The sequence below is a fragment of the Rhinolophus sinicus genome, linkage group LG13, assembly GCF_036562045.2.
Source record: "Rhinolophus sinicus isolate RSC01 linkage group LG13, ASM3656204v1, whole genome shotgun sequence".
Classification (NCBI taxonomy): Eukaryota; Metazoa; Chordata; class Mammalia; order Chiroptera; family Rhinolophidae; genus Rhinolophus; species Rhinolophus sinicus.
The window spans coordinates 38542802-38569686 of NC_133762.1; the positions used below are offsets into that span (position 1 = coordinate 38542802).

Sequence of the window (26885 nt, forward strand, 5' to 3'; positions counted from 1 at the left end):
AAACGATGCAGCCATCTTAGAAAACGGTTTGGCAGTTCCTCAAAACGAGCTGCTGCTGAGCTTCCGGAGGGGTGGCCAGATGGCTCAGTTGGTTAGAGCACGAGCTCTCAACAACAAGGTTGCTGGTTCAACTCCCGCATAGGATGGTGGGCTGCGCCCCCTGCAACTAAAGATTGAAAACGGCGACTGGACTTGGAGCTGAGCTGCGCCCTCCACAACTAGATTGAAGGACAACGACTTGGAGCTGATGGGCCCTGGAGAAACACACTGTTCCCCAATATTCCCCAATAAAATTTATATATATAAAAAAAAAAAGACAGATGACAAGACAGTTTATCATTGAATGTGGGTGATGGGCATTTGGGTGTTAATTATACCATTCAGAAAATTCTAGCTAAAAAAAAAAAAAAAGATTCCCTCTTATCACTAGATAGAGGTGAGGCCAGAGCCTTTAAAAGCTTCAAGAAGACAGGGTGGAAGGAACTTGGCGATCACCTGGAAAAGTCATTCGGCTAACAGATGGGACCCAGAGACAGAAAGTGACTTTCTCAGGAATAAACAGAAGACAAACAAGGTGTCAGGAGCTGAGCTGGAGAGAAGTAGGCAGGGGCCCTGTCCTCAGGAGAGCGTTTCTTAAAAAACAACAAGCCCAGCAAGTGGCGGGGCGTGCCATGGAAGGCCCAGAACTTACTTGAGTTTCAGCTCCCTGGTGAGCTCATTCTGAGTCTGCTCCAGCTCCTGACGCTCCTTGATGTGCTCTTCTTGGAGGTCATGGATCTCTGCTTTCACTGCCTGAAGCTTGGAGAAGAGCTGGAACCCAAGGGATGGCAGGTGAGGAGGGCACCCTCCAGACTACAGAGTTCTCCCTTTCTCCCCCCAGGCAGGACACCTCTGCCCGGCCTCGTTCTTTTTATACCTTTTTGAGTTTTTTGGTTTTGATGTCCACCTCTTGCTGCAATGAGCTATACGTCTCTTTAAGTTCCAAGGTCTCCTCATCCCGACTTTCCATCTGTTGCTGGATTTCTCTTTCTCGACGTTTCTAAAGCAGTATCACAAAATTCATCAGCTTGTAGAGACAATGTCTGCACAAGCATACTTACAGGGCTGGGTACCCCCCATCAGAGTCTCCCGCTATGAAGGGGCTGCCACACCTCATTTCCGTGCCCTTTAAAGAGTCTAATTCAAGATGCATTTCCTTTGCAGCATTAACATACCTTACTCCACCCCACTCTCCCCCAAAAGGAATAAAGTTACCTGCTCTGCAATTTCCTGCCGCTTCTGTTCCAGGATTTTCTGCTGTTCATTTGTATGGTCTACTATATTTTTTCCTCCAACAAGCAGCTTACTCTCCATGGCCTGAGTGAGAAAAAAGCAGAATCCATCTTGTGAATGGTCTCTCTCAGAACATCGCTCCTCACAGGGAAGACCATAAAAGATAAAGAGCTCAGAACTGAGCCAAGGTTGGGTGAACTCTGGGGGTAAATACGTAGCCAATGCTCAGCTGTGCCCTTCCCACCACTGGGACAGGGCTGAGGCAGCGCCACTGGGAGCTTTACCTTGAAGACACTGAAGATACCTGCTTCTCCAGACACACATGAACTTCAGCTTGCTTTAAAAAAAAATATGGTTTTGGTTTGTGTGTATGAAGTACTGACTCCACTTAGAACATGTGAAGCACCTCCTATGTGCTAGGTAATGGGGATGCAGCTGTGAATACGGGTCCAAAGCTGAGAGTCCACTGAGGACCACAGACAAGTGAGCAGGCTCTTACCATATGGAGTCAGATGGCACCATAAGGAAAAGACAGAGTAATAACGGGAGAGGTGCAGCAGAGGGAGAGAATTCAGGCTTTTGGAGGGAGTCAGAGAAAGCTTCCTATCTCAAGGGACATGTACACAGAGTTCTACAGTAAAAATAGGAATCAACTAAGAAAAACAAATTTTGTGTGACAGGGTAGGGTAGGGAGTGGTAATACATGAAGTTGGCAAAACAATCAGGGGTCAGTTCAACACCCTGAAAGCCCTGTTAAGGGAGATTAAACTTGATCCTGAGAACCACAGCAACCTTTGAGCAAAAGGGTACACAATCAGATTTATGTTTTAGAAACATTACTCCCAGGCCACAGGAAGAATGACTAGAAAAGGGCAGACTGGGTGGAGAGAGACCATACAGGCAGCTGTTTCGAGGGTCCAGGCCTGGGCTAGGGCAGTAGTGGTGGGGGAGAGCAGAGGGGATGGGTTCAAAGAGGCCAAGGGACTGACCGGGCCCTAAGGGAAAGGGAGGGGCAGCTAGCAAGAGAGAGGCAGCTCCTAGGAGTCTGACTTGACCAAGAAAAGGAAGGCAGGAGCAGGCTCTGGGTGGCCAGAGGAATCTCCATGGAAATGTCCAGAAGGCAGAGGCTACCTGGCTTGAATGTTAGGAGATAGCTCTGGGCTGGCTATACAGATCAGAAACCATCAGCATTTAGATGGTGGGTGAATCCACCGGAATGATTTGTACCCAAAAAGCATGTAATCCAAAAGCTTCACAACCTTGCTTTTAAGAAACACATACACATTAACTGGCAGCCCAGCTGCCATCTTTCACTGAGCCCTTGAGACTGTTTCCACTTTCCCCAAAATAAAGAGCTAGACTGATTACTACCACTCCCCCCGCCATCCCCACCCCATACACACACCTTCCAGGTCTAAATTCTTTTGTCCTATGAGCTTACAACAGCCAGGGATTGGGAAAGACAAAAGTAATGTCATTCTCCCATTAAAAAAGGCTTGTAATACATTTAGTGACCTTGAAGTAGTGCTGAGTCTTGCCACACTCACCTTCAGAGAGTTGCCCAAATACCCCAGGTTGTTTAGAGAGCCTAGGTGTTTCTGGGCTTGAATAACAGATGTGATCCTAAAAAACAGCATGCAAATCAAACATGGGCACACCTAGCTCCACTGCGAGGGTAGGAGCGAGGAGGGGTGATGGGGTGTGTGACATAATGGAAACCCATCCTAAACCCCTCTCCGGAACAAAGTTACCTCCTAATTGTGTTGTATGTGACTCCATTTTCACATCAGGTCTTGAAAGTCCTGGAAAGGACCCCTGTCTCCGAAGGAAAATAGTACCCAGCTCTGTAAAAGGGCCACTATGAAGCCACAGATAAAGTATGGCTTCATATAGTGGGAGAAGGGGATGTGAGAAAGAGAGCACTTGTCATTTTTAAAGTAATAAACAGATACATTTTAGAGTAGAGATCAGAAGTTTACATAAATCTAATGAGCTAGAACTCAACACTTCAAAGGAATTCTGGCTTGTGGTCAGGCAGTGGGCAGCCTCAGATTTCCAGGGCTAGCGTTGTACTTTCCTCTGCCATTCCAGCCCTGTAGCAGGTCCGGGTCCACGGCCGCCTGAGAGAAGACTCGACAGGGGAGTGAGCCTCCACACTCTAGACTACTACTCGGCCACTGGCCCACAGGGGTTGGAGGTTGGGGGAAGGAGTGGACCGCAGGGTGACGGAAGTGTTCCAGATCTTGTATTATCACGGCACTGCAGCATTAAAACCACAACAAGATACCATTTTATATCCACCAGATATACAAAAATTAAAGTCTGATAACCACAAGCGTTGGCAGGGATGAGGAGCAACCAGAACTCATGCCCTGCTGGTAGGAGCTTCAATTCACTGGGCCACTTCGGAAAGCAACTTGTCACTATCTAGTGAAGTTGAAGCTGCACATACTCTAGGACCTGGCGATGCCAGACAGGAAATTCTTGCACATACATGTTCTCCTGGAGTCCAGTACAAGAACAGTCAGAGCAGAAAAATGGCAACAACCCACACTCTCAGGAGAATGGAATACCACGGAATTCTCAGAAGAGCCATAATGAATGAATCACAGGTACAGGCATCAACATGGACAAATCTCATTGAGAGAAAAAAAAAAAGCACCAGTGAGATTCCATTCATATGAAAGTAAAAAGTTATGTGAAACTAAAACTATCTGTTATTTACAGATATGTACATATATGGAAAAACTATTTTAAAAGCAAGGAAACAATAAACTACCAAATCCAAGATAATGGTTACCTCAAGGGGAGAGGGAAACAAAGAACCTGTAAAGATATGGATGCTGTTCTATTTCTCACCCTGGGGGGTGGGGGTTAACCTGAGTGTTGGTTTCATATGTTTTTATAACTTGCACATACAGAATCATTATTCTTACTATGATCTCAATATGTAATTTTCTATTTGAAAAAATTGTTTTTCTTCATTCAATTTGATTTGACTAGTGTTTACTGGGCACTGGATAGCGTGGAGCTATTGGGAATGCAAAAGCGAAAGAGACATCACGCCTCATCACTTTTTTTGATAAAACAAAAAGACTTGAAAGAGAAAAGAAAGGCCCCAAGAAAGGGCAGAGTACCTTGATTTTGGCGCCCAGCATCTCGGCCGCATCCTTCTCCCGTCGCAGGTCCTCCATCTTTTTCTCCTTCTCTTTCAGCAGCCTCATCTTCTCCTCCGCAACCAAGCTGTGGTCCTCTACAATGGCCCGCTTCTCAATCTCCAGCTTTTCTTGCTGCTCCCGCCAGTAATCATCCTTATCATCCCCTTCCTCCTCACCGTCTTCTCCCTCCTCCTCCTCCTCTTCCCCACCCCCACCACTGCCACCACCTTCCCTCCGCTTCTCTCGCTTCTTCCTCCGGCCGATGGACCGTTTTTCCAGCTGGGCCTTGAGCCGAGCAATCTCTTCCTGGAATTCTCGAAGGAGGGCATCCTTAGGGTCCTCGTTGACCCTTGGCTTGTTCTTAATGTTTTTGGCACGGTTGGCATATCTCAGAGTGGTCAGAGTCTCTTCTACATTGTAAGAGGCAGGCCCCACGTTGGCCACCATCACAGTTTTAGCATTGCCCCCGAGAGAATCTTGGAGGAGCCTGGTAAGCTTTGAGTCCCGGTATGGAATGTGAGTGCTTTTGCCATCTACCAGGGCAGAGATGACATTACCTAAGGCCGAAAGGGACAGGTTGATCTTGGTCGCTTCCTTCAATCTTTCCCCTTGCGCCCCGGTCTTGGCTTGCCGTTCGCTGCCAGCAAGGTCAACGAGGTTCAATTTCCCTACACGGATATGGTTTTCTCCATCGAGGCCCACCTCACTGCACTCGATGGTGATAACAAAAATTGCGTGAGAACGTGAACTGTGCTCGTTCATGTTGGTAGCACCAACAGAACGGTTCTGGTTCCCCACGTTCATCACGTGCTCGATTTCCTTCACACTCTTGGTGACAAAGGAAGACAGGTCTTTCACATACACTCCTGTATCAGGCCTCTCTTTGAGCTCAAGCCTTTTGGTCTGATCCTTTGAGAGCAGATCTCGGATCTCCTCCTGGTAGATCTCTAAGTAAGAAGCCCTGACCAGGTACTGCTGATTCTGGGATCGAGAGATATGGGTGAAGATGTGATCAAATGAGTTGGGGATGACCCCTCTTTTTTCAGGGTCCCCACGGACTCCTTCCATTGTGTAGGTTTTCCCAGTCCCCGTTTGTCCATAGGCAAATATCGTCCCATTGAAACCCTGCAGGACAGAGTCCACGAGTGGTCGGAACGTCTCATCATAGAGTTCAAACTGTTTGGCGTTCCAGTCGTAGACTGCATCGAAGGTGAAGGTCTTGGGCATTTCATGGGCCACTCCTCTGGGGTTCTTCACGGATACCTGGCCCAACTTCACGTCCACATCTACCACCTTGTCATACAAAGCGGCCTTTTCCTTGCCGTTCATGGGACGACAGCGAACCACCACCCGGACCGACTCTGAGCTTTTTAGCTTGGACATGATGAACTCTGGCAGGATTGATCTTGGAGCTACGAATCCAAAATGTCTCAGGATGCTATGGTCCTAGAAAACAAGGACAAGTAAGTAAAGACAGTACAGTTGTCACTGGGGGCTGCTCAACTGCAGCTGAAACATCCAAGTCACCTTCATCTTGCTATAACCTGATGGCTACATTTAATAACTTTACTACACTGTATATGTTACTCATGGGATCTTAACCAGCTTCAATGGGAAAAATAAAGACTCTCAGTCCACCAATAGTGTTAAGTTGCTTGCCCTCCCTTAGACCGATATTTTATCTTACACTACAGGCTGCGGCAGCTGGAAACCTTTTAAAAGCCTGGATAATTTTACTTCCTGTTGAACTACTACAACCTCTGCATAGAGCAAAATTTTAAATGCACAGACTGTTGACCCAGCAGTTGTATTCCTAAGAATTTATCCTACAGATACAAGGATATTTGTTGTGGCATCATTTGTGGTAGCAATAGACTGTGGACAACCCCAATTCCCATCAAGAGGAGGGTGATTAAATAAATTAAATATATTTAATATATGTAGTGGAGTCCTATGCAGTTACTAAAAACAATGTGCTCATCTAAATGTGGTCCTATACCAAGATATGTTGTTAAGTAAAAAAAGTATATGAGAAACAGTAGGTATAGTATAGTTTACACAGTATGTAAGAAGGGGGATATATGCATGTTTATGTTTGATATGCATACAATATTATTAGAAGTATACATGTAAAAGTGGTAACAGTGGCAGGCTCAGCAGGGGAACCGTGGGCCTAAGGGACTCAAGGTCACCGGAGAGAAAAAAACTTTCCACTATATGTTCGTTTATAGTTTGAATTTCCTATCTTGAGCTGATAATACTTTTCCATTCTAAAATCATCAACGATGGCTTGTGTAAAATGTATTCAAATAAATGAGGATGTGATGTAATGCCTTACACAGAAGGCACTTACCCAATCAATAAATTTAATACAATTTGAATGCAAATAAGAAAATAGGTATGAAAAATTTTAAAGTGAAAACAAAAAAAGAGACCTTCATTTGGTGCCAGAAAATTCAGGGAACAAAAGAAAGGGTGATTAAATGAGTCCTTGGGGAAGGAGTAGGGAGCAAGCAGATCAGAGGAAAGAGGTACATACAAGGACCTCGAACTCCTGAAATTCTCAGTGCAGGGTTGTTAAACAAATAGGTAACTCACATGGATTTTGTTTCAAAAGGCCCTTCGCTGACAGGTCCTTCTATTTCACCTGTTCTCCAGTAACCGAGTTCCCTACAAGGCAAGTGTTACTAGATTTTTAATCTTCCTGAACCACTTTATGTAAAACAAGCAAATATGTATTAATATATCCTTAGCCCCTCCCCTTTAAACAAGTATGTTATACACAATAATACAGTGTCCTGCACTTGCTTTTTCTCACTGAAGCACATATCTTGGAGTTGTTCCATCAGTAAATGTAGAACTGCCTCATTCTTTATGACAGCAGCTAAATAAATATCCCTTCTGTACGGAAGCATCATAATTATTTAACCACTACCTGAGCACTTAAGCTGTTTCTGATATTTTACTGTGAAAAACCTAGGACCACATCCTTTCATGTGTGGGAAAGTCTATCTATAAGGATAAATTTCTACAAGTACAATTACTGACTCACAGGACATGTATATTTGTAATTTTAATAGATACTTAGAACAGTGACAACAATATTCTTTTGAGTTATGAGAATGATCTATTCCCTGCCTTAAAGGTGGGAGAATGTGAAGCAGTGATGGGCCATTCCAGGCTCAGCTTAATAAATAGTCAATAAGTCTCCCCACCCACCGATAGTTCATTAAAAACAAACAAAACAAAACAAAACAAAAAACTGTCTGCTGCTAAGTACATGGAAACATGAAAAATTATTTTCATACTTCTAGTTACATGTAATAAAATAATGTTGTCTAGAATAAAGAACCAGAAGACCTGTTACCCTCTCTGAACCCCTTTTCTATAAAGTATGTAAAATATAAATCATTCTTCTTCCTTTTGATGTTTGTGAGACTAATTGGCACTTACAAAGGTGGAAGTGTTTTGTGAATTAATATAAAGCTGGGTTAAAATTAACACAGATTCATCCAAATGACCCTTGTCAAAGAGTCATTCCAGAGATTACCAATGAGCCCTAATTTTAGGCATTAATCATCACTAGACTAACATTTTATCTGGTTCTGTTGGTAATCATGATTCTAAAAGAAAAATCAGATTAAATTGAGATCCAAATACCTAATCAATGTTCAATTAGAAGTGAATCTCAAGCCATTTAAAGAAAACTATGTAAAAGGCAGCCCTTCATTCATTACCCTCTAGATGTTATTAGAATTTTGCCAGATGAGAAGAAAAAAAACACAGATGTTAGAATAGCCAGTGTGTTTACTGTGTCTCCTTTTCTTTTCTAGGGGAACGGCCCCCCAAGTTATAGTGGTGGCTGATCCCTTGCTGGTCCCCTCCCTCCACTTCAACAGAGGCCTGCAAAAACAGTCTAGGTGCCAAGTTCAAACCCCAGCCCCCCGAGCCTCCCTTGTGCAGGCCTCTGCTGCTGTGCATAGGACGGTTAGACAAAATGCTAGACTTGAAGGAGTAAGAGAAACGTTAAGGGGTGGGTGGGGAACAAGTCCATGGAGATGACCGATTCTTCTGGATTATATACCCCTGAAGAGGCAGAGCTGTCCAGATTCTACCACATCAAAACAATATGGCCCAAGCACATTTTGAAAAACAGAAAAAAAAAGCCTGCAGCAGGCTGACTTTGATGTTCAGCTGCTTATTATGACCCTGTATATTTTTTGAGCTCTCCAAAACAAAGGAATGATAATGAACTACAACAATCTGAAAATTCTTTTAAAAAGAATTCCCAAAGCCCAAGTCCCCTTAATTAAATCTCAACTCAGAACACAGAACACTATTTCTTTTCTGAACTCACCGAGCTCAACTGAACTAGTCATGTTTTATTGATGTATTATTTCAGGAAGACGGACTAATTTAATTTCCTGCCACCAGGGCTTAAAATCTTGCTCTGGGTCCTCCTCAAAGGAGAGGGTTTTCTTGGAAGGATGCCCTGATACTCTTTCTTTACTTTATTACCGTCTTTATTCTTCTTTTAGCCAGTCTAATTACAGTGATAAATCTTTAAAGGAACTCACAGCACTGCCAGGAAAGATGGAACCACAGGTCAGCAGCTCATCACCTTCATCCTGAATACTTTTTCTGCTAGAACTTGTCATTGTGATGTTAACAACTGTCCTTTTACTACTACACGTGAAGAATTGAGTTTTTCCCTCAACCTCATCTCTTTTGTCTGCTAAGGATATCAGTTATACATTTCCCAGGACAGCCACATTCTTCCATATCATTCTCCAACTCTTTCATGTTTGGATGCACGCACCCTCACTTTTGTTAGTTCTCATGGAGTCTTACCCCAAATTCTAGAACTAAGTGTGGATTGACTTCTCAACAACTATTGGCTTGGCTTCCTATAGAAATTCTAGGACAGAGTTCAGAAATTCATATTCTATCTGAAGCATTTTATTTGGCCCACCTGTTATTAAAAAAGAAAACCCTCAGCAATTCCACTTTTATATATGTATGTCTTGGTGAAAAACCTTTGCACATATGCACAAGGAAACATAGATAAGGATGCTTCCTGCAGCCTTATTAAAATAGCACGAAAACTGGAAACCTAAACATCAATTTATAGGGGAACTGAAAAATAAAATATGGTGCATTCATATTATAGACAGTATACTATTCAGTAGTTTTAGGAATAAATTACAGTAGGGGGTCAGCAAATTACAGCCTACAGGCTGAATCTGGACCACAACCTGCTTTTGCAAATAAAGTTTTATTGGAACACAGCCATAATCCTTTTACATATGATTTATAGCTTCATTAGCTATAAAATAGCAGAATAACTGCAGCAGAGACAGTATGACCCACAGAACCTAAAATATTTCCTACCTGATCTTTTACAGAAAAAGTCCACCACCCCTGAATTAGAGTTAATATATTTACATGGATAAATAGATTGAGTACAAAAGCAAGCTACAGAGTGATAATTATGATTAAAAACTTGTAGAACAATATTGTGCTCATGGATTTGCACATATAAGTATAAAATATGGAGCAGGGGGATATACAACAATTTATATTTGGTAATATAATGGTAGCTGCCCAATGGTAGCTGCCCAAATTGGGCAGGGTGAAGTGTAGAGAACAGGACTAGAAATGGGAAGGATATTTCAATTTTATCTATAATATTTTATCATTTCTCTTCACACACACACACACACACACACACACACACTAGGGAAATGAGGCTTGAAGCTAATAAGAGAAAATGTTAACGTCTGCCAATTCTGGCTGTCTCTTATATTATTCTCTGAATGTTTAAAATTTCTAAAAAAGAAAAGAATAAAACCCACCAACTTCACATTAAAAAAACCAACAGATTTTTCTGTTTCTCTGGAAGAATGGGAATGTCTAATAGCTCCTGGCCTGCGCCCCAAGCGGCAGCAATGGGAGCTGATCTGCCTCCGGTGGACGGAGTCTCTCCATCCTCCCCAACCCCCACTCCCTACTGTCTCACACCCAGCACATTAATTAATACTTCTTGCCTGGCTCTTACAGATTCTCTGTCTATGACCAAGTTCATGTACACACGATCTGATTAAAAAAGGTCCGCCATACCAGTCCATTTTATTAAGCTACATTTACCAAGGCAATGACATGGAAAATGCTGATCATAAATGAAAACACAGTTTATGACATTGAATGTATGCAATCGCAATTACATAAAAATAAGACACACATCGAAATATCAATAGTGGTCCACCTTGGGTGATGGGACTACAGGTGATTTCACCTGCTTCTTCAACATTTCTGCATTTTCCAAATTTTCTTTCATGTGGTATCTTCAAATGGGAAAAAAATAAAGGCTGGCAAGAAACAGCCCTGCAACAAGGAGCAATCTGTGGGCACAGAGAGTGCATGCTAATGCATCTTTGATCAATGCATTCCAACGCAATGTCCTCTAAGATCAGACCAGGCAACCACCTGCCAACCGCCTAGTCTCGAGTTCAAGGACTCAGTGTCTGAAAGGCAGCCGGAGCCATAGATCACATGGGCCATCAGAAAAGCACTGCAACACTAGGGCAAGGCGATAAAAGCAACTGACTCCCTATTAACCAGCCCAAACAAACTCCGAGGGCAGGTTTCTCTCAGAAGCAGCTGTTTCTACTGTGCATCTGCCTGGTCACCAGCAACACTACTCTCTTTCACAATGGTCACTCATTGTTTTGAAGTGAGTACCAGGACTCCTTGTTTGCAATCCCTGGACCACACCGAGAGAGCAAGTTTAATTCTGGGTCTCTGGTTCCCAGGATGGCCAGTTACCACAATGGGAATTAACAATTTTCAAAACAAGATTATTCATGTCCAGTTGAAAAATAACACCATTGCCCTGCAGAACTTTAAAAGGACACATTTGTGCTGACAAGGGAATAGTTCTATATTTGCTTAAATGTGCACAAAATAGTTCTGGAGGGATATACTAGAGCCAGATAACAACACTGGGGGCCTGTAGGGAGAAGAGCGGGGTGGCTGGGGGCTAAGAGTAGAAGGGAGACTTTTCACTGTATCCCCTTTTATACCTCTTGAGTTTTCAGTCATGTGAGTGTATTACCCAGTTAGAAAAATAAAATTAGGAGAAAAAAAGAGATGGAAAAGTTTTGTGAAATTAAGTAAACTAATATTCAGGTATTATAATAAAAAATGTTTTAATTGATGAACAAAGGACTTTAGGAATAAAACTACTAATCTCAATTTTCTGGTGAAGCTTCAGAAGAGCTTTTGAAAGGCCCCAGCAGTGGAATCTTTAACTTTCTAATGTCAGTGTAGCAATGTCACGTAGCCACAGCCCTAAAAGGCTCTCAGAGCAGAGGTGTCAAAATAACAGACTAATAAAATATATTCTGTTCTTATTACAGCCACTGTTTATAAACATAAGGTCATCTTTTTTGCAAGTCAAAGAGTTGTGTGGGGCCGGCCCGGTGGCTGAGGCGGTTGGAGCTCCATGCTCCTAACTCCGAAGGCTGCCGGTTCGAATCCCACATGGGCCAGTGGGCTCTCAACCACAAGGTTGCCAGTTCAACTCCTTGAGTCCCGCAAGGGATGGTGGGCAGCGCCCCCTGCAACTAAGATTGAACATGGCACCTTGAGCTGAGCTGCTGCTGAGCTCCCAGATGGCTCAGTTGGTTGGAGCGCGTTCTCTCAACCACAAGGTTGCCGGTTCGACACCCGCAAGGGATGGTGGGCTGCAACCCTGCAACTAGCAATGGCAACTGGACCTGGAGCTGAGCTGCACCCTCCACAACTAAGACTGAAAGGACAACTTGAAGCTGAACGGCATCCTCCACAACTAAGATTGAAAGGACAACAACTTGACTTGGAAAAAAAAAAAAGTCCTGGAAGTACACACTGTTCTCCAATAAAGTCCTGTTCCCCTTAAAAAAAAAAGTAAAAAAAAAGTTGTGTGAACTAAGAACTTTCAAACCGTCCCTTACAGCACATACAGGAGCCACAGCATCTCAAACTGGCGCAAATTATTTGAGGGCAGTTGAGCAATTAATACTAAAACACTAACGGGTAAACTTGAAGTGCAATACTCCCTTGAAACAGAAACTCCATTTCTTGGAATTATTTCAAGGTTATCAACTGAATAACTGAATACATGTGCAAGATGCATGTACACGTTCACGTTTATCACAACACCATCTCTAACCACTTAAATACTCATCAGTAAGGGACTGGTTAGATCACAACACAGCTCTACAATGGGAAATTATACAGTCATTAAGAATAGCAATACACCTCTAAGTATTTAGATACAGGAAAATGTTCATGACATTTTGTTGAATGAAAAAAAAAAAAAGGCAGGCTACCAAACAGAATAGTTACTATCATGAGATTTGTTTATGTGTGTTACATGTACACGTTTAGAGAAAGATGTGGGGAGACAGCGTAAAGTCAGGGTTAAAGTATGAGCTTTAGTGTTCAATTAACTGGTTAGGATTTCTACTCTGTCACTGAGCTACAACATTTTGAGAAAGTTATCTAAGTCATAGTTTCTTCTATAAAATGGGGTTAATAACAACACCTACCTTAAAGGCCTGTTCTAAGAACTAAATAAGCTAATAAATGTTAAATGCTTAGCCTAGCACAAAATCTGTAATAAAAACTCAGGAAATGCAAGCAATATTGATCTCTGGGGGTGAGCTTGCAAGTGATTTTTTTGGCTCTCTATGGCCTTTTTAATAGGTGCATATATTTAGTTTCTTATAATCAAGCAGGGGGATTGCCATAAAGCTATTTTTTCCTCTGGGGGGTGGGGGGAATTGTCCAATACCTTGATTTCAGGTTAAGTGTCTTAGAAAGACAGGCTACTTGTCTGGAAAGAAACCTAGAAAGGTCACAGGCAAGAAACATGAACAAATAAATACCTGCTCTGGATTCAAACTGTCGCCATGTGCTCCCCGTCATTTGATGAGAGAAACAAGCAAACAAAGAAAGCATTTATCAAAGAGGAAAAAAGAGGGCGATAAATCCTTTTTTGTATCCAATTGTGAAACATTCATAGTATACATTCATAAAAAATATATTCAAGTCTAGAGGACACTTCTCCTTCAGAATCAATGTGGGTCTGGAGTTTTGTTGTATTCAATAGTCACAACTCACAATATATTAAGAGCTTATGTATATCCTTCTTCTAATCTTCACAATTATCTTAGGAGGAATAGCTATTAGCCCTATTTTAAAAATAAGGATGGGATTGTGAATATCTAACTATTACATTGTTTTATACACCTGAAACTAACTAACTAACTAAATAAATAAAATAAAAATAAGGATGGGAGGCTCAGAGAAATTAATTTGCCCAAGGTCACACAGCAATTAAGTGGAACAGACAGGATTCAGAACCAAGTCTAATCTAAAACCCACACATAAACCCATTTTTAAAAGACACACACACACACACACACACACACACACACACACACACACACGTGTGTATCAATACATGCAGAGATTAAAACAATTCAAGCTGTATGGGTGAGTATACAGTGAACAAGGAAACCCTCCTACCCTGGGAGGAACTCGATACATATGCAAGCATTAAGGTATCTGTATTGCTCCCCCACTTTTTTCTTTTCTTTTCTTTTCTTTTTTAAGATTTTATTGGGGAAGGGGAACAGTTCTTTATTGAGGAACAGTGTGTACTTCCCGGACTTTTTTCCAAGTCAAGTTGTTGTCCTTTCAATCTTAGTTGTGGAGGGTGCCATTCAGCTTCAAGCTGTTGTTTTTTCAGTCTTAGTTGTGGAGGGCGCAGCTCAGCTCCAGGTCCAGTTGCCATTGCTAGTTGCAGGGGGCACAGCCCACCATCCCTTGTGGGAGTCGAACCAGCAACCTTGTGGTTGAGAGGACACGCTCCAACCTTCGGAGTTAGGAGCATGGAGCTCTAACCGCCTGAGCCACCGGGCCGGCCCCCTTTTTTTCTTTTTTAAACTCAAGTGGAAGCACACTAGGCACCATGCTCCATCTCACTTTATAGATACTGGAGACAACCCCACTCCCCTTTAAAACAGCTGCCCAGATGCCATGGTATGGCTGTCCTATAATGTACTTGATTAGCCCCCTTGCTGAGGGACCTTCTGATCATTTCTGGTCTTTTGCTATTATAAACAATGTTGCAGTGACTACCCTTAGCATATACCTTTAGTTACAGGTGGGAGTAATTAGTAGGATCCATTCCTAGACATGTAAATGCTATGCATAGTTTTTGCAGAGGGCGCCATCTTACCCCCATCCCCAGGCTGTACCATTTATCCTCCCACCAAGAGTGTACCCTGTTGTCCACATGGCCCCAGCATGCAGCGCTCATGCTCTGAACCACCACTGAGCTAGGAAGCTGGCAGAGCCTTCCTGCCATGAACTTGGAAAGAAATGAAGTTGTTTCTCTGCTAAAAATATACACTCTGAGGTAGGAGGCTTAATCAAGCAAATACAACATCTGTCCCATGATTGGGGCCCTTTTTTGGATCTTGATTCAAACAAGCCAAGTGTTAAAAAAATGTATGAGACAATCAAGGAAATCTGAACATTTGGATATGAGACGGTGTTAAGGAATTATTACTTTTTTAACTGTGAAAATGGTATTTATAAAAGAACGTTCTTGGAGGTGGCTGGATGGCTATGTTGGTTAGAGCACGGGCTCTGAACAACAGGGTTGCCGGTTCGATTCCCACATGGGCCAGTGAGCTGCGTCCTCCACAACTAGATTGAAGGACGATGACTTGGGCCTCGAGAAATACACTGTTCCCCAATATTCCCCAATAAAATTTTTTTAAAAAAGATAATCATTTAAAAAAAAATGTTTTAAAAGAAGGTTCTTACTTTGAGATACCATGTTTCCCCGAAAATAAGACCTAGCTGGACAATCAGCTCTAATGCATCTTTTGAAACAAAAATTAATATAAGACCTGGTATTATATTATATTATATTATATTATATTATATTATATTATATTATATAAGACCTGGTCACCTATTATAGTAAAATAAGACCCAGTCTTATATTAATTTTTGCTCCAAAAGACACATTAGAGGTGACTGGTCCGGCTAGGTCTTATTTTTGGGGAAACACGATACGCACTAAAGTATTTTCAGATAAAGGTATAAGCTGTCTGGGATCAACATAATTAGGGGTGGGGGGGGTAAGGTGGATGGGAGGTTATAGGTAAAACACAATGACCATGTGCTGATAACTGGGTAATGGGTTCATGGTTCATTTACTATTCTACTTTTATGTATGAGATTTTCCATAATCACAATGAAAAAATGTCCTCTGACCAATGGCTTTTTTTTTTTTTAACTTTTAAATTGTAGTTAAACCACATAAATTAAAATATACTCTTCACCATTTTTAAGTCTACACAGTTTAGTAGTGTTAACTACATCCACATTGTTGTATAATAGATCTCTAGAACTTTTTCATCTTGCCAAACTGAAACTCTGTGCCTCTCAGACAACAACTCCCCATTTCCCCTTCTCCGCAGGCCCTGAAACCACCCTTCTACCTCAAGGTTCATGTTATAACACGTGACAAGATCTCCTTATTTAAGGATAAATAATATCCCATTGTAAGTACACACATTTTCTTTATCCACTGATCTGCCCGTGAACATCTGGGCTACTTCCACCTGTCGGCTATGGTGAATTATGCTGTAGTGAACATGGGTGTGTGTAGTGTGATTTTTCCTTTTAATCAGACTGCCATTCGGCTCAGTAGAGAGCCGCCACAAAATCTATATTTAAAAGAGGGAGGTGGCCTGGAGTAACGAAACAAGAGATTCAGACACACCTGGGATTGAAAGCCAGTCCTACCATCCCCAGCTGTGGTCCTCTGGGCAAGTTCCTTCCCCCCTCTGAGCCTACTCCTCATCTGTAAAGTGGGACTACCAATAATACCCTGCCTTGGGGCTGTGTGAGGATTAGAGGAGGACAGCATTATAGTGCCTGGCCCACAGGAGGTGCTTCTGCCCTGGCCCAATTTAAGGGAGAAAAAACTTCCGACTTGGAGAGGGAAGTAACATGGCACACTGAGTTAATGAGTGGCAAAATAAGTAGAAACCAGGTCTACCTCGCTCCAAAGTCCATGGCCTGTTTTCCACACCAGCACGTCCTAAATTCCAGTCATGGGATTGTCTCTTCACAATTTTTGCCATATCCATGTACCATTTGCACTGTTATTTACTTAAGGTTTTTCTTGAAAGCTGCTTTTTTTAAACAAAATTTATTTTAAAAAGTAACTTTACATCACTACCATTAATGGACAATCAGTATCACTTGTTGAAAGTAGAAGGTAATCATGAAAATAAATATAAGGACACACATTACTAAATTCTAATTAGATACTGTCGCTTACCTAAGCCCTGAGACCAGATTTCTCTTGGTTAGAAAGTGAGTTTAGCAAGTGTTAAGAAACAGACTGAAACTAAACAAACATTTTCCTTGACACAGTCAGAAGAACCAAAAGAGTTTAAAAGGGAATAACTTGCACCATGTCATTCAAGATAATTCAGGATATTGTGTTTAAGTGTCAACTCATATCTCCTGTTCCACCTGGTTTAGCTCTGCAGATTCTAACCCAAACCAGACCCCCCAATCAGAATCCCATTTTATCAAGATCCTTGGTGATTTGTGTATACATTAATGTTGGAGAAGTTCTGCCTACATATGCCACCTCTAGAGTAAACAATTCCCAAAGTTGATCAAGCAGAATTTCCTATAAATCACAGGACTTATTTCAGTAGTAATAAGATGAGTTAAATACTTTTTAAAAATCCCTCTCCAAAAGTCCACCAGAACTGCCACGGTTCACTGTCCAATTCCATAATGATAACGCTTGCTCTCACAGTTCATACAGTGCCCCAAACTGAGCATGTACATAGAGTGTTTCAGGTTAATGTCATCAACCAACAGCCTATTCAGAGAATGAAGGGTTTAAATGCCAAAGGCCTGTGTGCTGGGGCCTATTCATAGGGAATTCTGTATCAAAAAGAAAAAAGAAAAAGAAGCAATAAAAAAAGCTGAGAAAGAGTATTAAAAGAGGGGCCGGCCCGGTGGTTCAGGCGGTTGGAGCTCTGTGCTCCTAACGCCGAAGGCTGCCGGTTCGATTTCCACATGGGCCAGTGCCAGATGACTCGGTTGGAGCGCGTGCTTTCAACCACAAGGTTGCCGGTTCCACTCCTGCAACTAAAAACCGCAACTGGACCTAGAGCTGAGTTGCACCCTCCACAACTAAGATTGAAAGGACAACAGCTTGACTTGGAAAAAAGTCCTGGAAGTACCCACTGTTCCCCAATAAAGTCCTGTTCCCCTCCCCCCCAAAAAAAGGTAAAAAAAAAAGAATATTAAAAGATATTTTATGATATGTGAATTATATCTCACTAAAGCTGTTTTTCTAAAAGCTACTTTTAGAGGATTCTATCAAATTTTAAGAAGGAAAATGTACAGTTCTCCTTTAACTTTCTAAAATTCTAATCTTTCCCAAATCATTTATTTAGAATTCTCTTATGAGGCTGAGTGAAGCAAAGATGTTCACTAGGGCACTCTGTGATTATTAAAAAGCTGGAAACAAATGCCCAATGCTGGGGGAAGTTTATTAATTCATAATTAACTAAAAATGGGAACATGGAAAAATGGCTATGAAATGTTAAGTGAACATTTCCAAGCGCAAAATGGGAGACACACTTTCAGTACATCTAAAGATGTACCTGTAAGTGGACAATAAGCGGAAATTGAGTTAGGATACCATTTTCCCTGGTAATCCCTCCTCACCAAATTGTAATAATGTCTGCCTTTTCAACTTTATTTAGACACTGCCTTGTTGAAAACATTATTTAAGGAGGCTGCCTTTATAATTAAAAGTTTAACAATTAAGAGATCTTGATTAAAGAAATCATCAGAAATGTAGGCAAAAGTTTATGCAAAGATAATTATCAAGATGTTCTCAGTAGCACTATTTATAACATTTAAATATTGAAATGAGCCTAAATAAGGAGCACGCCCCAGGGCCCTGCCCCATCTCCATCCAACCCACAGGCTCTGGACCCGGGGTCAGCACAGGCGGACTCATCCAAGCAAGGATTTAAAAAGGTGCAGGTCTGGGCCGATGTGAAGACTGATACTTTGTGAACTTTAAAACAGGAGCTGGAAATATAATGGTGAACAAAACAACTGGTTTCTGGTCTATAGAACTGAAAGTTTAGTGAGAAAGATAAAACCAAACAAGAAAGTGACAAAAGACCTGTTTGAGAAGTGGTGGTTTCAGCAAGGCCTCAGTTTCTTTCCTTCGGCCCTTGTAATTTGGATCTTGGAGGTTTTCATATTTTCATACATTGCCATAACCCTTCACCGTGTTAAACCTGCTTTGCCTTATATCAGGCCGAGTCAACAACAGATGACAAAAGTCAGAGTTGTGAAAGGACCTGTGATGTTTAGGGAATATTCAGGAGAGACAGATAAACACATCTGTCTGACTGATTGACACTGGTACAGTAGCTCCAGAAAAATGCTTGTATCGGGCAATGTTCAATTTCACCGCAGTTGAATGCATCACTACCATTTATGTTTGCTATAATAGCAAATTCATGCTCTGAATCCTGAAGGGAATTGTATCGTCAGGTTAAACAAGGCTGGCCTTGTACTTGGGTTGCTGAGTTGTGGCAAACTTCCAGAGAACAGTCTCTGTAATAATTGCACATGGATATGGGGCTGCGCTCACCTTTGGTGTGGGCTCCTCATACATGTTTGTTCAGACCATCCTTTCCTACCAAATGCAGCCCCAAATTCATGGCAAACAAGTCTTCTGGATCAGTCTACTGGTCGTTATCTGGTGTGGAGTGAGTGCATTTAGTATGCTGACCTGCTCACCACTTTTGTACAGTGGCAGTTGCAGCACAGATGTAGTACAGAAACTCCGCTGGAACCCCGGAGACAAAAGTCATGTGTGCCACGTGATTATTACTGCAGAAGAATGGTCTAGGTCATTGTCCTTCTTTGGTTTTCTCCCAACTCATCTCTGTGATTTTCAGAAACTTTCTTTAGTGGGTGGAAGCCAATTTAGAGAGAGTAACCCTCTATGACACTGATCCCTATCCGATCAACAATGAGTGACTACAGCTACTTTCCAGAGATTTATGATGAAAGGATAAAATATTTCTGTGATGATTATGATTCTCACGGATTGGGAAAACAGTCACAAAAGTTGCTTATTTTGCTCTGAAATTTTCAACCAATTAATCAAGGCTGACAGTGACATTGATAGACTCTGAAAATCAAGAGACATGAATGAAGCCATTTGATAAGTTATTTTAAAGGATAGCTTCAAGAGAGCCATGTAAAAACATTTATGCCTATACTTTTTTTATCCCAAATAAAACCAAAGAACCACAAAAAAAAAAAAAAAAAGAAACTAGTCTGAATAACAACAATAAGGGAAATAGGTAAGAATTGCACATCCATGAGATAAAATGTATTTAGGAATATATTTGCCTTTGGACAGTAAGATGTTAACAGTATTTCTGGGTGGTGGGACTTATGGTGAATTTTATTTAATCTTTTCAGGATTTTCCTCATTTTTCCTCAATAGAAGTTCATTGTTTTTATAATTAGTGAAAAAATTATATTAAAAAATGCTGGCAATTGAAGAAATACGGAAGGAAAAACATTATATATTTCTTAGGCTAGAATCTGACTCACTATTGCGTATCTTGCAAAACCAGTAACTATTTACACCAAGAACTATCTTCTTGTGGTTATCTTAAGTAACTTGAGCTGACATTTTATCTTACCTAGATGGAATCTGTAATGATTTACTAGCTAGATTTTTTTGCTTAGGTTATTGAAATGTGTTATAAAGTACTGATTACTGCAATCCACTGAGCTACTGGAACCAAAGAACCACAAAAAAAAAAAAGAAAGAAAGAAACTAGTCTGAATAACAACAATAAGGGAAATAGGTAAGAATTGCACATTCATGAGATAAAATACATTTAGGAATAAATCTGTGCCATGAGCTTTTAATTTGTTTAATGTCTATCACCCACAAAACCCCCATTGCTGAAACCACTGCTGAAGGTGTTGTGACGGACCCCAGAGTGGGTAACAGCATATCAAGTCTCAATTCCCAATACTCTTTTACAATTTCTATTTCACTTGGACCCACTTCCATTTATACACTATGTTCAAATATGACAAAATGCAAGTGCTGCAAATACCTTACCAAAAAACGTTACAAGCATCACTGGTGCTCTCTAATGCAAACTATGATTTAAATAAATCAGCATGCTAGGGGCAGCCGTTGGCTCAGCGGGTTAGAGTGCGGTGCTCTTAACAATCAGGTTGCCAGTTTGATCCCCACATGGGCCACTGTGAGCTGCGCCCTCCACAACTAGATGGAAACAACTACTTGACTTGGAGCTGATGGGTCCTGGAAAAACACACTTAAAAGAAATAAAAGTTTAAAAAATAAAAAATAGTAAATAAAAATAATAAATCAGCATGCTAAAGATAGATCTGCCTGTGTGTACAGAACACAATGTCTGCAATCAGTGTGACAAAGTGAGGAGACATATATGTCACCATGATTAACTGAGCCTTAAACCTCAAATCATTCCACGCTGCAGTGCAGATGTGTGATGCTGTTACGACGACCTGCTTGTAATGATCTCAGACTGCCAAGAAATATGCTCTAAAAGCCCCATCCCTGAAGGTCCAGGAGAGAACCCAGCATAAAGTCACCACGGAAGAAGAAAATATCACCCAAATCAAAGCTCAGTCTTTCGGGAAGAGCTTGGAAGACTGTCCCATGTCCTTATTTTGTATATCTAGAGATGAGGGCTACAGAGGAGGGCGACTTACTTTCCCCAGGTCACACAGCAAGTGGCAGACTTGCTATTAGAGTTCATGCCTCCACCCAGATCCCACAGCCTTTTCACCTCAGAATTTCCTGGATGGCATAGGTCTTGACCAAGAAATCTTTCTAAGACTCTGGGGAGATAAGGAGATGTTGAAAGGAAAATAATGAGCCCACAGGGCAGAGAGAGCGAACAGAGCCACCATAAAATTGAATCTTTTGCAATTAGTCAGCTAATTGCGGGTGGTATGGGACTTTAGCCACCCTCTTCTCACCTGGTAGATATTATCGCCAGAATGAGAAACAGTTCAGGGCTGAATGACTCAAAAGACAAGCTCACAGTTCCTACCTGCTTCAGCTGTTTCTGCCCAGTGAGACTGCTAAAAAGCGTGAGAGGTAGCCTGTCTTACAAATTGGGTATGTTTGCTGCCTATTCAACTAACTGACACCCATAGTTATGTTAAAATAGCTCAAGGGTTTTTCCCCTGATTTCTTCAAACATTCTTTGAAGTCACTTTCTCATCAGCACTTTGTTACCCAGGTACAGAAGAGAAAGGCCTTGGACAAGACATCAGGAATGTACTGCCCACCTGCAAAACAGATGAACAAGTGAGTGGCAGAAAGAGCAATGGACCTGGGGTCAGCAGATATGGGGAAGCCATTTGACCTTTCTGTGCCTCTACTTTCCTCTTCTGGAAAGTGGGCATCATAACAGTACCTATTACAGGGTTGCTGTGAAGACTAAATGACACAACATGTGTAAAGTGCTTAGAACAGTGCTTGGCTCAATAAGTGTTAGCTATTCCTATTACTTTTACTATCGTTATCATTGGCAAGTCCTAGTTTTGCTGCTTATTACCAAATGAGTGCATCTGAAGCTTTAATGTGCACAGGAAACACTCGGGGGTCTTGGTAAAATGAAGACGGGTTTATTACATCTAGGCTTAGATTTTGTATTTCAAACCACCTCCCAGGGGACATGGGTGCCTCGGTCACACAGAACGCGCTTTGAGCAGCAAGGATCTACCTGACCCGGCACCTAGCAGCTGCTCAATCTTATTGACAAAAACGAATGACCTCTAGCATCTCAATGCTTCTCTGTAACCTGGCGATAATATATATTCCATATGATCTGAAATGACTCACATTAGTAAATGAGAATGCAAACGAAAGAGCATTCTAAACTGCAAATAAAGCTCTACAAGCGGAGGTGGTGGGATTGTTAGTCTTACTATTCACAATGTTGAATTTACAATATTGGAAAGCCTAAATTTACATGTGCAATTATTAGTAGCTATGAAAAGAAAGCTTGAATGAATTCCCTTGCTCAGAAGAGATACTCCATTCAAAAATCCTCTAGGAATTCTGGCAGAACACAACAGCTTTTCAAGAGCTTCCCAAAAGCTCTGAAACTTTAGAAATGTCATTCAATGGCCAAGGAAAGAACCACTTTGGCAGGGAGAGAGTGGCCATTGGATGCACTGAGAGTGAGCTGCACTAGTGATTCCATTCTCTGTCCCCGAGCTGGCCAGCCTCCTTCCAGTCTTCATCAGCCAAGATCTCAAATCAGGAGAGCAATGCCAACAACACGAGACAGATGGACACTGACCCGGCAAATCCCACACCTGCCACTCCACAAGCTGGCAGAGAGCCAGACTACGATACAAGCATGGCTTATGGATGTGTAAGGTGGAGGCTTCAGTTAGAAGCACCTGGCTGTCTTCCTGCAACATAACCTGGGATTTGTGACTCTCCTCCAGAGGTTCAGAGTGAATCATAGTTCATTCTTCCTCACAGGGCACCTTCCCCAAAATTTCTCTCATCATCTTAGAGGCAGATGGCACCACCAGCATCTACCTAATGCTCAGGCCAAAAACTCAGGAGTCATCCTTGATTCCTTTAGCTCATCCCCCCAAACAAGACCCTGCTGGTTCTACCTCCACAACACATCCCCTTATACCGTCTCCACTGCCATCATTTTTTACCTAGCCTCCTAACTACTCTCCTGCCTGCCATTCTTATGCCCCTTAAAATGTATTGCCCGCATAGAGGCCAAAGTGATATTTTAAAAAACAAAAACTAAATCACATCACCACCCCTTTCTTTCTCTCTTTTTTTTTTTTAAACTTTTATTTATTTAAGTGTGTTTTTCCAGGACCCATAAGCTCCAAGTCAGGCAGTTGTCTCAATCTAGTTGTGGAGGGCGCAGCTCACAGTGACCCATGTGGGGATCGAACCGGCAACCTTGTTGTTAAGAGCACCGCGCTCTAACCAACTGAGCTAACTGGCCGCCCCCACCCCCCTTTTCTAAAAAGCCTTCAATGACTTCCCATTGCTTTCAGAATAAAATCCCAACTCCTTGCTCTAGCTCGCAAGGCCCTGTATGATGTGAGGCTTCACCCCCATACCCCCCATTGGCCTTCCTCTCCATTCTCCCCCACCCTCTCCCCTGCTCCCGCTCGCCGGCTCCCCTGCTCCCGCCACTCTGAGCCTTCTTTCAGCTCCTGGAACTTACCAAGCTTGCTCCCACCTCAGAGCCTTCACCCTTGCTGTTCCTTCTGCCACATATTCAAATGATTGGGTCCTTTTTGGCAGCAAATCTCAGCAAAAATGTTAACACCTTAGAGAGGCCTTCTCTGACCACCCAATTAAAGTATCAGCCCCCCAACCCCTTCAAGAAGTTACTCTCTACGACATCACTGGTATACTGTTTTCACAGTACTCATTCCCATCCATATTTTCATTTATTATTTTTTCTGTTGCTGTCACTAGAATGGAAGCGGCATGAGAGCAAGGACCTCGTCTACCTGACTCACTACCATCACATCCCCAGGCGAGAACAGAGCCTGACAAAGGTCAGATGCTCAGCAAATGTCCAGTGAATGAAACTGAGGAAGCAGACACAGGGGCAAGAGCACTGACCTTGGAGTCCGAAGACCTGGATTCCAACGTGAAATGGGCTGTGTCCTAGCAGCATGGCTTCTCTTACCTCAGGACCCTCGACTGTAAAATGGGAACCCCATTCTGCGCCTTACCCTCATTGCAGGGTTTTTGATAAGACCAAATGAGTGAAGGGACATTTAAGCATCTTTGTAAACCATTAGGCACCATAGAGCGAGTACTGTATTATTAACCAACACAAGAGAAGGCCCTTTCTCAGGGACCCATACATCAGTGGATGAAAGGGCTTAGAGAGGAAACCTAGGCTTCTAACCCAGGCACCCTACTGAAGCCTACGGAGACAGAAGAAGAAATCTGAATCAGTGGCTTTATTGAGCTGTAGGGGCAAATACAAGATATGAATTCATTCAAAATTGTCAAATTATTTAAAATGCTAGTCATACGCAAATTAAGCTTGAAGGTCCTTGAAGGATAGGGGTTGATCTCCACAGAGTCCACTGTGCTTGGCACAGAGGGATTGAGTAATTATTTCCTGAATTGGAAGTCAAGCTACCAAACTATGATGGCATCCTACCATCAGCTTTCATCTTCCTCTGAGCCCAATCTGGCATGGAATGGCAGGTTCCTGGGACAATCTTGTAATAATACTGACATTTATATACTACTGTGACAGCTACTGTTTCAAGCTGGCAATGACCTTGAAGTTGACAGACCTGCTATTATTGGCACATACTTTATTCATTCACCATTAATAGAACATAAAGTATAGTACAGGTGTTCCGTGAAGCCTAAACAACAACAGCTAATGTTTACCAAAATCGCCAGGCACTTTAACTGTATTAGGCTCAAAGGAATCCTCACAACAGCCAGACACGGTGGATACTATTATTATCCCCATTTTACAGATGAGGAAACTGCAGCACAAAGAGGCGAAGTAAATTGCTCAGTGGCACACAGCTTGGAAGTGGCAGAGCCAAGCTTTGAATCCAGGCAGCCTGATTCCGTGCTTTTAAACTGCAAGCACGGAATCAGAATTGCACACCCGCACTGAAAGGGCCTTCAGGTATCATCTAGCCTGCTCCTCTCAGGTTAAAGAGGAGGGGACTGAGGGCCAGAGAATACCCCTCTTAAAAATTCCAGCTCTTTTTGAGGTCCATACTTTGGATGGTATCTATTTAAATGAAGCTTTATGTGAGATCTTATTTCCTTGCCACTGGCAGACAAGCCTCTAGCCATAGTAGTTGGAGTAACAAAAGAATACCCTTGTGGTTTGATAACAGCTACTGTTGAGAAACCAAAGACAACAGGGTACGGGGAAGAAAATACAGGATTTACCTGGAAATGTGTCCAGCTCCACCACTTAACAAGTATAAAATTCTTAGACAAGTCATTCACCTTTCTGAGTCTCAGTTTCCTCATCTGTAAAATGGAGATAACATCACCACCTACCTGGCAAAGTCTCTGTGAAGATTAAATGAGATAATGTACCTGAAAAGTGCTTCTTAATCATATACTTGTAAATAGCTATTATGCTTTAAGTACTTCCCAAAAGACATAAGATACTCTTTTTCTTCTGGAAGGGTCAATAAGAGCCAAGTAGGAAGCAAGACCATAACCTCAGCCATCTACAGAGACTTGACCTCAGGATTTCCCCCACCAGGGCTACTTCAGAAGTCCACACTACCTCCCTTGCACTGAGCAGAATAGAGAAGGAAAACTGGAAGGTCGGGGGGATGTCAACAGTGGGAGGAATACCCATGTGAGCTGGCACTCCACACACCTAAATCCTCCCTGTCTCAAAGTCATCTCCTGAAACCTTGCCCAAACCACCCTACATGGCTCATTATAGCTTGTTGGGTACTTACTATGTGCCACCCGCTACCTGACTTACTCTGTCTCACTGGATTTCCACAGTGGTTCATAAACCCATTTTACAGATAAAGAAGGGGTTCAGAGATTAACGTGCCTAAAGCCATACGATTACTAACTGGAGATGCAGTCTCACACAGACACTCAGACTTCAAACTGGACTCTCGGTCCTCCCGCTAGGGCTCCCTAAGAATTCTCCCTCTCTCCATTGGCACTTTCAACATAACCAAACATCTTAACTACTGCGAGCAGCAAGTCTTAGGACCCCCTTGGGTAAACAGGTCAACTGAGGCCAGAGAGGGGAAGACACTTGTCCAAGGTCACACAGTGAGCTGGGGCAGCACCAAGGTTCGGACTCCAGGCTTTCGCTTCCCCACCTCCCTCCCGAGCTGGGTCCTTGACCACGGCCCCAGACTCCCCGGATGGACCCCGACCCGTCACGGCGGGGCCTGGGGGTCTGGCTGCATCTCCGCCCGGGGAAAGAGGGGTGAGGCCGTCCAAACCGCCGGAGGATGCCCGGGAGGCAGGACAGAGGATGCTCCCGCTCGCGGAGTAGCAAAGCCAGGCGGCGGCGCCAGCGCCGGCTTCCGGAAAGATCCCAGGCGGCGGGAGAGATCCGCCCTGCCCGGCGGGCTCCTGGGCCCCTCCCCGACTTACCTGCGGCCCGAGCCGAAAGCTGGCGGCGGCGACGAATCCCGGGTTCAGCCATTCCCCACTGCCCCGGATGGGGAGAGACAGCAGCCGCTCACTTCCTTAGCAACCCGGCTCGGCGACCCACT

At 42.7% G+C, this 26885-nt stretch overlaps 1 protein-coding gene and 1 pseudogene across 2 annotated transcripts in view; one reads left to right on the plus strand and one right to left on the minus strand.

Annotated features, from left to right (window-relative positions):
* KIF3B (kinesin family member 3B) overlaps positions 1–26885 on the minus strand; it is a 37817-nt gene extending 10932 nt beyond the window's left edge. The window contains exons 1-6 of one of the 2 annotated variants that reach the window (XM_074318317.1): positions 26764–26827; positions 25573–25656; positions 4410–5876; positions 1255–1356; positions 917–1039; positions 692–810 (exon numbers count right to left, since the gene is read on the minus strand). In XM_074318317.1, coding sequence (XP_074174418.1) covers positions 692–810; positions 917–1039; positions 1255–1356; positions 4410–5876; positions 25573–25656 — 1895 coding nt within the window. In that variant the 5' untranslated portion in view covers positions 26764–26827. Of the gene's footprint in view, positions 1–691; positions 811–916; positions 1040–1254; positions 1357–4409; positions 5877–25572; positions 25657–26763 lie in introns of both variants that reach the window. The other variant, XM_019748514.2, reaches the window with a different exon arrangement.
* LOC109456258 (DNA damage-regulated autophagy modulator protein 2) lies at positions 18188–19622 on the plus strand (annotated as a pseudogene).